Raw genomic sequence first — 12,593 nt, 5'->3', positions numbered from 1 at the left:
CACATGTGTAATGTACCATAACAAAAAGGTAAAAATACAGCCCATGAAGCTCATACTTTTGGGGAAGAAGTCTACTTCCTAAAATTAGAAATTCTTTACAGAGTAACAGGAGCCAAAAAAGTTTCTGTTTAGGTGGCTGACACATGTCCGACTACGTAGTAAAACATATTCCGCATTAAGATGATTATTCTCTAGCAAGAAGACATTATAAAATGTAGTGCAAAAGTGTAATTTGATACATCAAGGTAAAGAGAAATGTAAATCATTATGTAATTACAAGCAGAAGATAAGAGACATGTTAACAGTGACAGGAATGTACTGAATGATGTCATCCTTTTGCACAGCCCTGACCTATAAGCAAACCAATGTCTCAATTCCCACTGAAGAAAAGGACTTCTCAAAGTATGTATTTGGTTATTTGGACAGAGTCTAAAAAAATCCATGCAGAAAGAACTGCTTTTAACAGTAGTCACACAAACTGAAAGGATCAGAACTGTTCTTAGAGAGCAACTACCCGTACCCAGCACTCATTCAGAGTCCTTCTTGGCCTGCGAGTGCAGACTGGCTTCGCTTCTCTGTGGTGCTGTTGATAATGCAGTAGTCACAGGTGTTCTTCTAAGGCTTACTTTGTAAGAGTTGTTCTTTAATAAAATTATGATACTAGCCAGAAAGCTCAAGGTGCTAAGGATTCATAGACGTTGCAGTCGTTCAGGGAACAGAGTTTACTAATGATAGCATGCATAAAGGCCCTTGAAATAAACTGCAAGAACTTTTAAAAATTGCAAAAGGCCAGTCAGATTCACTAAAACCTAGCCTATGACAGCATGTTTGAGTACCAAGCCGTTGAAGTTAGTGCTCATTTCTGCCACGCTCTACATCACACATAGGAACACCACGTCTTGTTTATTTAGCACAGACTGGAAGGATGAGCATCAAATACTATGTTTACTTTATATTTCAACTCTTCTAATTGGCATGGCAAGCTTCAGCTTGGAAAAAGAGAGACATGCAGGATTGTAGTCTGAGACAATCTCAATCATTCTAGTGAGTTTAGAAAGATTCAATAATAAAAAAAGTAAACACCAATTTCAAAGCGTGAATATATCAGGAAATCAAATCTATCCTGAATGACTTTGAAGTGTTCTCAATTAACTTGGCTAATATTTTCCCCTTCTCAACATCCACCATGTTGAGTGTGTGTATATCTTTCATATTTTCTCTACTGCTGTTGGCAAAATGGCACATTGCACAGAGTACTTAGGGAAGCTTAAATACTATCTGATGTGATCTGGGCGTAGTTTATATATGTTGAAGGTTAACTAAATCATCCCAGAACAAATTATAAATCTCAATATAAGTCCTGCTGAAAAAGTATCAGTCATTTAAATGGACAACTAAATATGTATGGACATGACATACAGAAAGCAATCATCTTGATATGATTAGTTTTCCACATAGTTCATTAGTAAACAAGTGACAGATACACAGTTAGGCATTAAATAGCTTAATCTAAAAGGAAAAATAAAACTCCTTGATAGAGCTATCTTTTTACATACTTGTTCTAAGAATTATGCTCAAAATCACCGTGAGCAAATTCCCTACTGTTGTACTGATAAATATAGAAAATCTCTGTACCCAGTTTGGAAAAGGAAAACCTGTACAAATAGCCTGTACCTTAAGGCTGTAATAATAATGTTAAAGCTTCCAAAATATTACTTGTATTATTCTTTTTCATGTGCTTAAGCAGTCTAATTAATTATACTAATGAAAGCATACTGTACTATTTACAAATGGCTAACAGAATGGAGAACAAGAAGAAAAACTAACTATATAGCTTAATACTTATAAGACCATCCAATATCCGCTCTGCCCAAAGTTCTCTAGAAGCTAAAGACTTCCAAAAGAACTCTAAATGTGAGAGAATGGTGAAAAAGAGACTTTTATGAAAATTCTATAGTAATTCACATCAGTTTAGGATACCATACTATTTAGATCAAAATGTAAACCTTTCCTACTCTAAATTAACAAAGAGTAGGCAATGATTCAAAGGATTTTTTTTTTTTTAATTTTTAGAAAGTACCAAAATAACAATTTATTCTAAACTTTGACGTTAGTACATTTTTCGGTTATGGAGAAATCATAAACTTAGGAAGCTTGTTTTGTACCTAAAGCTGTATTTACACATATATACTACAGGGATGTACATGACTCACCAATGAGACAGAACAGTTTCTACTTTTTTCCTAAGAGGTAAACTCATTTAGCCAAAGAAATACATAAGAAGTAATGCCTAAACAAGTATACTTAGCTTTCCTCAGTGCTAGGAATCAAATGCAGGAACTTGAACGTGCTAGCCAAGACCTCAACCACTGAGCTACATTCCCAGCACCAAACAAGGAATACCTTAAACTCTCAAGTCAGTTCCTCTGTGGCCAGCAGCTTGCTGAAAAACTGACAAAAACATTGCCTCTGAAAAATCTAAGGACAGCTTCTTTTCTACTGCCACTGAATTCCAGCCCAAACAATTCTGTCCCTTCTTTAAAGCAGCATTTAACTCAGTTTTCTAAAATTTCTATGGAAACTAAGAGCCACACACCATTAATACATGCACGATAAACATAATATCAAGAGTCTTACAATTGTGTGGCATCTCACCACTACTGTAAACTACTTTTCATATTAACTGCCGGGTGAATTATTCTTAAATACATCTATGATCTAGTGAGCTACAGTATCTAGAAAATGTCATGACAGTTGTGAGTCTGTCTTCAGTTCTAGAAGAAATATAAGAAATTAGTATCTCACCTTCTGGTATTTCTGCCACCATTTACATGAATACTGTTCTTCCCAAGAGACAGGCTTTGAAGGGAATATCTGGCACTTATTAAGTGATTCTAACTGAACTGCAGACATGGTTGATGGCAACACACACTCTGGCAAAATTTGCACTTTAGCTTGCTGGATTCTAAAATAAAGAGAACCAGGCATGGTGTTCATTTTTGTGATACACTAAATTAAACTGTAAGTTTCTCAACATAGGTTAATTTTAAATAAAGATTTTTCGAAGTTCCCTCTTTTAATCAAATCGACCAAATGCACATACAAACACAAAATTCTCAAGACAATTTTGTTTAATCTAAATATAAAATGAGATAATTTAGATACAGATTATAGTCTCATCTTAAGTATAAAGAGATTTTACATTTCAAATAAATATGCAGGCACAAATGAAACAAAATTCATTTAATAAAACAGCATATAGGCTACACATTATCTTGACATATCTAATTTCTTACACTACAACTCTCTAACCCTTAATCTCGAGGCTGTAGGCCTCATACACTCTGTCATTAATATTCAGAAAGCAAAAACAGGTAGAGAAAGAATGGAGAAAAAAAACTCCACACAAATGTACTTTGGATAGTAAGACAACAGTATTACATACATACTCTGTTTCTAAACAAAATTTTATTGTACCAAAGACATTTTAGAACCAATGTCCTCTATGCCATACCAGGCTTTTGCAGCACAAATGTTAAAAACCAGAGAGGAAGTGAGCCTTCATGGTCTCTGTTCAACATGCTTGCAGGGTGTGTATGTGTATGTGAGTGTGTTGGTTCTCTCTAATGTGTTTACGGCAGTTACTTTATTATTACATGGTTTTATTAAAAAGGCTGTAAAAGCACGTGAAATTGAGGCAAATCTGAACCTTTAGGATTTTGTATTCACACTGACTAGCGCTTGTCTGTAATACGTGTAAAAAAGAGCTGCAAGTGTAGATGGATCATGTATAAACAAAGTACAGAGCATCTCTCTACATCCTAATGGATCTGCAAACGCAGTTCAAAGAAAACCACTCTTGTCTTTTCCCAAAATGTTACACTATTTTAATTTTCAGCTAAAATGTTTGTACTATATAGTTCAAACTTTTTTGACTAAAAATTATTTATCTCAGATTTGACAGATAAAATATCTTATAATTCATGGAGGATGTTAATATCTTTTTCTGTATATTACTTCTAAGAAACAGATTTCTGAAGAATCCCACACTGAGTCAAATACACCTTTCTTTGTGTTAGTTTTTAAAAAGTCCATGTATATGAAAAATAGACTTTTAACAAGAACGGTTACACTGTGCTTAGGAAGTGTCATTTAGGTGAAAAAAAAAAAAAACAACAAAAATTCAGTCTTAATTACAGACTTCATAGGGTTAAGTTCCCACTGTGCTGAGGAACAATTCTGGTATAAAGCAGACAGCTAGCTGGAAAGTCACAATGTGGAACAAATCTGCCATTTCTTATTTACCTGGATACCTGCACCCTTTATGGTACACCTTACTCATTTGCAAAAAGAGACTGTCCTGAACCTTCTTTGACTTGGCTCTTTTAAGTCATGGTGGTTTCAGAACCAGGGTGGAAGTAGAGGCAAAGAAATCTTATTCCACGGAAGGCTTTTAAGCTGAGATCCATCTTTTTGAGAGACTTTAATATATAGTAGGTCAACAGAATACAAGAAAGAATTCTTCTTCCCAAGGCCTGTCAATATGTCAATCTTCACTAGATTCCAGCCATGTTTCTTGACCTACTTTCTGATGATGACTATTAAAGCTTATGCTTTACACAACCAATTTTTGAAGTCATATACAGAAATACACTGTATCACAAGTCAATTTGTTTTGTAGCTTCTAGAAAATAATATTCACAAAATAAACTGTAACAAGATGTACATAGGAAGTAAGTTAAAACCTGTTAGTGTCCACAAAATCCACAGTAACAAAACAACCAACCAATTACTAACAGACCCTCAGATCACCTTGTACTCATTCCCATAATGCTGTCCCAAATGTAGACCACACAAGTTCCAGTCACTTCCCCAGCACCATGTCTACTGAAGGACTAAAGCATAGAACCTTACAAAGGTTTTGAGTTTGTGTAATGAAATGTTCTAGGGAAGGACCAGGAGAAAACCAAGCCCCTCACATCTGGACATCTCACCCAATATCCACATGATTTCTTGTCCCAAAATGCTGTCTCTTAGACACTTTTGTTACTTAATATTTACAGTTGCTCACAATAGAAACATAACAGACAATAAATCTTTTCTTCATGCAGCTCACATTCTTGCTGATTCCTAACGTTTTCAGATGCCACATGAAATAAAGAAGTCTGACAGAATTTTCAGCTCTAACTACAAATCAGTGAACAATTCCTTAGAAACAGAACCCAGAGGCTGTCCCCTAAAATATTACAGGTGCTGCCTGTGTTCCAGAGACAAGACATGACACCAAGTAAAACAAATGCTTCTAATTAATTTCCATTTTAGAGGTATGGGTTAAGCTAGCAGAAACTAATGGAAAAAGATAAACAAACAATAAATAAACAATATTTTCTGGTCATATGAAAAGCTATGTTAACTGCTATTTCCAGGGAGCTTCTAAACTTCACACAGTGCAGAGACAACAGAATTTCTTCATTACTCATATAAAAGACATCTTGGGATGATATAAAACTCAAAATGCAAACAGCCACAAGTCTCCCTGGCTGGTACAGCTCAGGTGTAGCACTTGGCAGGTGGACTACTCCGTGTGGCTTTCAAGCAGCACAGGAATGCTGCCAATACCACACCTGTCCCGGTGAGCATGCTGATCACAGCTTTTGCCTTCTATTCTCCTATGCTGCAGAGAGCTCTTCAATTCCAAAGAAGCCTTGCCCCCAAGCGGTACTATCTTTGGTATTTATATTATTGTTCTCAAACCTAGAGGGATATTACAATCATCTAGAAATAATTTTTATGTACTTTATATATCTGAGTGTTCTGTCTGCCTGCATGACAGAAGAGGGCATCAGATCTGATGGTTGTGAGCTACAGTGTAGTTGCTGTGAACTGAACTCAGGACCCCTGGAAAAGCAACCATCTCCCCAGCCCTTAGAAATAATTTTTACACGATGCTGCTGCCTCCTTCCACATTAAGTCACACTCTGGGCTGAGAGGTAAGACTGAAACTAAAGTCTCTACGGTTTTACACTTGCTGGTGACTCTGTTAAACATCAAAGTTGGAAACTAAGGGCTTATACCTTAAAAGGCAAAGAGAACAATTTACCCTTGTTCATTCAAATGCTGATTTTCCTACCCCACTATCTGACATTGCATTGATGTTTATTCTAAGCATCACCTGTCTCATTTGCGTAAACATGCCATCATTTGTTCTCTGTAATTTCAATAAAACAACCAGCCAATGCTGAGCAATGGACAGACTAGGGTAGGACACCCTGTTCCTGAGGGGAAGAGAAAGAAATGAGTTGGGGGAGTCGGAGAGGAGAGATGGGCAGGAGAGGACTTGGAACTATGAGGAGAGATGAACTGGACCAAAGATATGACTAAAACCAGGTATAATGTGGGAAATCCGAATGGGAGGAAACTACGTGGCCTTGGGGTTTAGGATGGAGTGACTATTGCCCAGCATTGTGCTCTAGGTTAATTAAGTAAATCCTAGTCTCTATGTGGTGATTTGGGTATATAGCTGGTTTAGGAATAACCACTGTTTAACTAAAAGATAAATCAATAATAAATAATAACAAACAACTAAGGAAATTATAAAATAGAAAGGATCAGTAAATAGTAAATTAATATAAATTCATTTCTCTGTAAGATGCACAAAGTTTCTTACCCATCTGATTGTGTTCGAAGTTCAAGGACCTTGAACCTCTGCCGTCCAATTGCTTTCACTTTCACTACTTCAATTCCGAACTCCTGCTCTTCACGATAAGCATATATCTCTGCCGTTGTTCCAAACTGTGCTTCCCTTTCCTGAATATTACTTCCAAGACAAAAATTTACAGAAAGTTTTCAGCTTTGGTTTTTAAATACCCAAAATTGTCAAAAGCAAAACAGAAGGAAAACAAGCAGCCAATGCTCACTATAAAGCTAAGAGGACATAAGGCTCCAGAAAGCAAATAGTGTATTTTAGAATAAGGGTGGATTTTTAAGAGCCACAGAAATAACCTAGGGCTAAAAAGCTTTAAATTGCCATTTCGCAAAGTAAACATTATTTCACTTTGTTAGACAATGATGCTTGCTGCTAATTAGCATCACTATGCCTATGTGATGTGAGTGTGTGGGATAACTGGACACTTCCTCTTTCCACTTCCTGCCTCCACCACATTTCCTTCATTTGCTACTTGAAGAACAACTTCAGTTTACCACAGTTTTGTATTGGTACACCTTGTGAATTATGAAAGGGGAAAGTAATCTCTATATGAAAATATAAAAGCCTAGCTATCTTTGAATAAAGACAGTTCTAAACTCAATTCTAGGCAGGTTTTCCATTAAATGAGGTCTAGAGTCCGAAATAGCTAAACTATGAAAGTAAATGTCTGACTTGCAAAATGATGAAAATAGTATTAAATAAGCCAGTCTGTACTTTCAAACTCCTACGTGACAATATTTACTTTGAATTCTAAACCAAAAGCTGCAAAATTTCAGTCAGCTTTGGCTACCACACTGGCCTTGGCTGTGACAACAAAAGACAGTGTAGTAAGCAGATTACTTAATCTCGTACCTGTAAGCCAGAACTGCAAAGGTTCTGTCTTTCTGGATTAAATTCCGAACCATGCTGACTTCTTGCGGGTGAGAAAGCTGCAGTGGTAATGTCTGCCCTGGAATCAGGATCAGCATCACCTGAGGGAGGACTGGGATCACCTGACAGCTGTCATCATCATGTAAAGTTCTACCATGGAACTCTTCCATATCGGCTCCCAGATACTGTTCAAGGACACAGAGTCAAGAAAGAAGCTCAATACAGCTCAAAAGGTTAAAGAACAAGACAGAATGAAAGAACTACTCAGACAGGGCACACGTGCTGATTTACATAAACTTGGTTACATAACCACATCTCTATCAAACCCAAATTTTTTACCTAGTATTTCCTATTAGCAAAACTCCAGATTTTTATGAAGAATCATCAGGATTTCGTAGTTCAAAATATTTTAACCAAAATAGTCTGTGTCCAAATATGACAACCAATATGACAGAATGTTAGTATGCAGGATACCACCCCACATCAGCAATATAGAGACTACATTAAGAATCCAATGCAGCCAGTCCTGCTGGGACCTGATAGACTAAGGTCAGATGGAAGGGGGGAGGACCTCCCTGTCAGTGGACTGGGGGAGGAGTATAGGAGAAGAGGGAGGTAGAGGGGGTGAGATTAAGAGGGGACGAGGGAGGGGGTTACAGCTGGGATATAAAGTGAATAAACTGTAATTAATAAAAACAAATTAAAAAAAAAAAGAATCCTCTGAACCATTCGGGGGAAGACAATTCCTCAGACACCCAGGACAAATTAAAAAATTAAAGTTGTATATATAGATACTAGAAAATAGTACAAGAATCGCATGAGGATATAGTGTTACATTGCTTAAATTTTAAAATTACATGTGTATGCCTTGGAAAATAACAGTCTGTCCTCATCCACAAGTTCTAGGGTCAGCTAATGTGCCAGCATCCCTTAGCCACTTGCATTTAGGAAACTGCAGGTCCATTTACACTATTAGTTCAGTGACTAAATTACATACTGTATGTGAGGTTGGAAGGCTGGTGTCAAAGTTTATGATATTTGGTTTTCTGGCTTCTTTACTATCCTGGTCTTCTACTTCCATTTCAATTTCATCTTCTTCATCTTCACTCTCTGCTAAAGTAGAATAGAAGGAAAAAATGAAATTCATTTAAAAAAAACAACAAACAAAAACCCCAACTCTGTTCCCATTCACACAGCCCACCTCAAGGAAAGGCACTCTGTGCAGAGAGACAGTGGAAGCCTGAATCTCTGCTCCTTCTTTCCTTTTCCCCCCCTCCCTCTTTTTAATAATTATTTTAGGACACAGGATGTTGGAGAAATGCAATTCTAGTGTGCCACAACTTTTATCTTCCTCTAGTTGACATGGTATATTCATTTGCTTCTCTTCACAACTAAGTCATCAATATTAGCAAATTATTATTAACAATTTAGTTATTTAATTTGGCTTTCCTTAAATTTTTAGCTAATCTCCATTTCCTGTTCTAGACTCTCCTCCAGGGTCCCACATTATACTTCTGTGTCATGGCTCTTCTGCTGCCTCTGGCAGGCTGCTAGTTCTGTTTTCCTCACCAGAAACTTTACACAGTACCCTTCCTTAGGGATCAACTGGATGTAATCCTCAGAATTCTGCTAAGGACAGAGCCGTTCCCTCATCTCACATCATGGATACTTCTCCCTGAGCGAGGGGCTGAGGTTCTTCCTTGGCCATCTGGCCAGAAACAGCAACCAGGCTCCTTCACGGTAAAACTCCCTTTCCTTCCTTTCTCACTAGCTCCAAACTTACGAGGGAAATAGCTAAACTATGCCATTCACTTGTATGGACAGTTTTTCTCATCTCCATAACTACTAATTAGTTCCAACATCTTACACGATGATCTAATCTAATTTAATCTAATTGATTAAAGCTTAGTTTCTTCATATGAAAAAAATATGCATGCTTAACAAGGTATAACCTTTGAGGTTCTTTCAAAATTTAACTATAAAGAGTTTCTCTGTAAGAAAGAAAACAAAGAAGAAATAAGCAGGGAAGAAAGATCTGTTCCTTAAACTGGAAAAAAGATAGCATTAAGACTTGGCGGAGGGTACTGCTTTTCCAGTGACTACTTTCCTAGCTGTCAGTATCATAGTTAACATTGAATGTTTATAATTAGTTTCATAAAACATTGCTTCATCATTTTAAATTAAAAAAAAAAGCATTCTCACAAAGAAAATATATTTTAAATGAGATGTCTTAAGGACATTTTCTTTTTAATTAAAACTAAGATGATCCACTTTAAAATTTGATATTACCAAGGACAGAGATGAAAGTCTGAAAAATCAAAACAATGCACTACTTTATGGAGGTGTTATTCTATCAAGTGGGAGTTGTTCTTTTCTTGCAAACTACAGGTTCATTTCCTACTCCAAGAATGAACCCCCCCTCCCCCTTGTGATTTTTGGAACTGTCTGAAGATGTCTTTAACTGTAAAAATCCTGATAAGCCAGACTTGGGGTTGGTCAGGCATGCTGCTAAACTCAGTGTACTGCTTAAGGTACACCTTTCAACAAGGGGTTTTCCAGCCTCAAATGCTGACAGTTTCAAGACTGACCTAAACTAAGTATTAAAACCCACCAAACCTCATTTCTATTCATATATTTTTAAATGTCTCCAAAAAATTTGAAATGCATAAGGTTTCATTACAAATTGGTCAGCTCTTCCATTTTAGAAATTATTTATATCAAATTATCTGTAAGTAGGTTCCTAAGAGAACATACAAAGATTTTACAATAAGGGAAATGGCTGGAACTTTATTATAAATTCCTAGGTATTAAGCTCTGTCAATGAACATAATTATTTCAAGTTGTATGCAGATAGTTGATATTTAATACTTACGAACATGTTTTGTTTTTTTCTTGATAACAGGGAAGTCACATTAAGAGATAAAGACAAAACTAAAATGATGGAAAAATCATTCTGAATTATTTTTTTAATCTACAACTCTGAGAATCTAGATTTTACATGACATTTGGAGACTCATTCTTTTCTCTACTACAGCATGTATAAAATATCCAATGCTAGCTCAAGGGCTGAAGTTATATAAAAATTATACTTGAAATTTTCTACTTCTTTATTCTTTAAAAGAATTTGTTACTTATGGTGTGCATTCTCATAAACAAGGCTATGTTTATCTTTGAACATTCAATTTGTCTAATATAGATTCTTCACACCTAAAATGTTAAGCAATTTTGCTGGCACTTAAAGAGGATCGCTTTTCAAAGCAACTTACATTATACAGATTCAAGGAGCAAGCCAAAGTTTCTCCAGAAATCAAACTCTTGTACCTTGGGAAACCATTATTCTACACCTACAACATCTATAAGAGTTTGTGAGCCTCTTTTAATATTGTAAATTGAGAAAATACACACAGACTTTTCAGAACTACCAATGACTCATGTAGGTGAATGCCAAGAGAACACCCTCTGTCTACTCCACCACTCTTCTTCCTAAATATCTGGTACATTCAAGGTGCTGCCAATTTCTCTTAAATCTCTTCTGTTGAAATGTGACTTTACTACATTTATGAACTTCAGCAAGTACAGCTTCACAACCAGTGACTTACAAGTTGCCTTCTGTGCACTGGCCCCGCACCCAGCATTCATCTCCTTCAATCTACATTACTACCAAGGAACAGATTCATACCCAAAGCACAGCTTTCCAGAGGCAACTAATTGAAACCTGAAACTATTTCTTCACACCTCACAAAAAAGTTCCTAACTCAAATGATTACAAATGCAATCATCTGTAATCAACAACTCAGAACTAACCCAGTCCACAGTCATATCCCAAGTAAATCTACATCACAAGATTTTTCAATTTCTCTAGTCCCAGAATAACCCCTAATTCTAAAGAATCATAAGAGGGGTTGGGGACAAAGCTCAGAGGATTTGGAAGTCCCTGGAATCCAATCCAGCATAGCAAAGAATCAAACACAAAGCTAACACACCCTAACAGCACTTGCTTATGTGGCCCCAAATGAACTGCACCTGAGATTATAATTATTCTCAATTGCCTTACCTCAACTGTGAACCTCCTAAAATCAGAATGCTGAGTATGGTGATGGTTTCCTTACAAAGGCTAGCACATTACATGGCTTACAAGCAAAAGACCCGAACAATAGTCTATGTTGTCCACAGCATTCTAAGAATAGTATGCATCACGAGTTCATGTCCTTTCAGTATTCAGTACTGCAACATAAAGCTGCAATAAAGCATACGGGCATAAAGTAAACAGGAAAGAGAAACTGGTAGTATCATTCTCTCGAGTATCTTAAAAATAAGCGCATTATTTGCAAACCTGAGGAAAACACCACCAAATACTGCTTCCACAGAGAGAGTTAAGAGGTACCAGCTGTGATGACAGACCAGCACACCGCGGAACCCTGTCTGCAACTGTGTGACCTTCCACGCCACTGAATTGTATACATTTAACAATCGGTCAATACATTTCTCCTCTATAAGCAAGTTTCTGAACAGGCGACAGGTGTAACGGTAAAAGCAGGAATGCATGCAAAGCATTCACTTCGGGGCTCGTGACATCCAAGTGTAATGTCTAGGACATATTAGCCGTCAGGCTTACTAAGACAGACTTGTGGGAAAAGTAACGGCTACTAAAGTGACCCGGTTCCCGACTTCGCCTGGTCCCAGAGCATTTTTAATGGAGGCCCGCTAGGGCGAAAGATGGAAAGGAATGGGTTCCTGCTCTGTAAAGTCCCACGCCCCAACATCCCCCACAGCCCAGGAGCCAGAGGCCAGGAAGAAAGCACAGGGCTGCGGCGGGCGAGGCTCGCGAGAAGCTTCCCACTCGCCGCTGCGCCTGGCTTCCTGTCCCGTCCTCCCTGCGGGGTCGGTCCCGGGCCTCGCTCTCCACCGGCAGCCAGGCGTCGGTCCCGGAGATTACCAGCCAGGAGCGGCAGGTGGTTGCCCATGTTGTGCGCAGCGTCCCGGTGATCTTCCTCGTCGGCCATGTCTGTTTACCCGC

The 12,593-nt window shown here is 37.5% G+C and overlaps 1 protein-coding gene across 4 annotated transcripts in view; it reads right to left on the bottom strand.

The window, feature by feature from the left end:
• Crbn (cereblon) overlaps nucleotides 1-12,593 on the bottom strand; it is a 17,785-nt gene extending 5,192 nt beyond the window's left edge. Inside the window, exons 1-7 of one of the 4 annotated variants that reach the window (XM_055628427.1) lie at nucleotides 12,513-12,528; nucleotides 11,910-12,024; nucleotides 11,631-11,813; nucleotides 8,574-8,686; nucleotides 7,559-7,761; nucleotides 6,668-6,817; nucleotides 2,806-2,965 (exon numbers count right to left, since the gene is read on the bottom strand). In XM_055628427.1, the coding sequence (XP_055484402.1) occupies nucleotides 2,806-2,965; nucleotides 6,668-6,817; nucleotides 7,559-7,761; nucleotides 8,574-8,657 (597 nt within the window). In that variant the 5' untranslated portion in view covers nucleotides 8,658-8,686; nucleotides 11,631-11,813; nucleotides 11,910-12,024; nucleotides 12,513-12,528. Of the gene's footprint in view, nucleotides 1-2,805; nucleotides 2,966-6,667; nucleotides 6,818-7,558; nucleotides 7,762-8,573; nucleotides 8,690-11,630; nucleotides 11,814-11,909; nucleotides 12,025-12,512 lie in introns of all 4 variants that reach the window. The other 3 variants (XM_055628425.1, XM_055628423.1, XM_055628424.1) reach the window with 3 other exon arrangements.

Source organism: Psammomys obesus, unplaced genomic scaffold (genome assembly GCF_907164565.1).
Source record: "Psammomys obesus unplaced genomic scaffold, mPsaObe1.curated_primary_1811, whole genome shotgun sequence".
Classification (NCBI taxonomy): Eukaryota; Metazoa; Chordata; class Mammalia; order Rodentia; family Muridae; genus Psammomys; species Psammomys obesus.
This window is presented reverse-complemented; position numbering and strand designations above follow the sequence as displayed.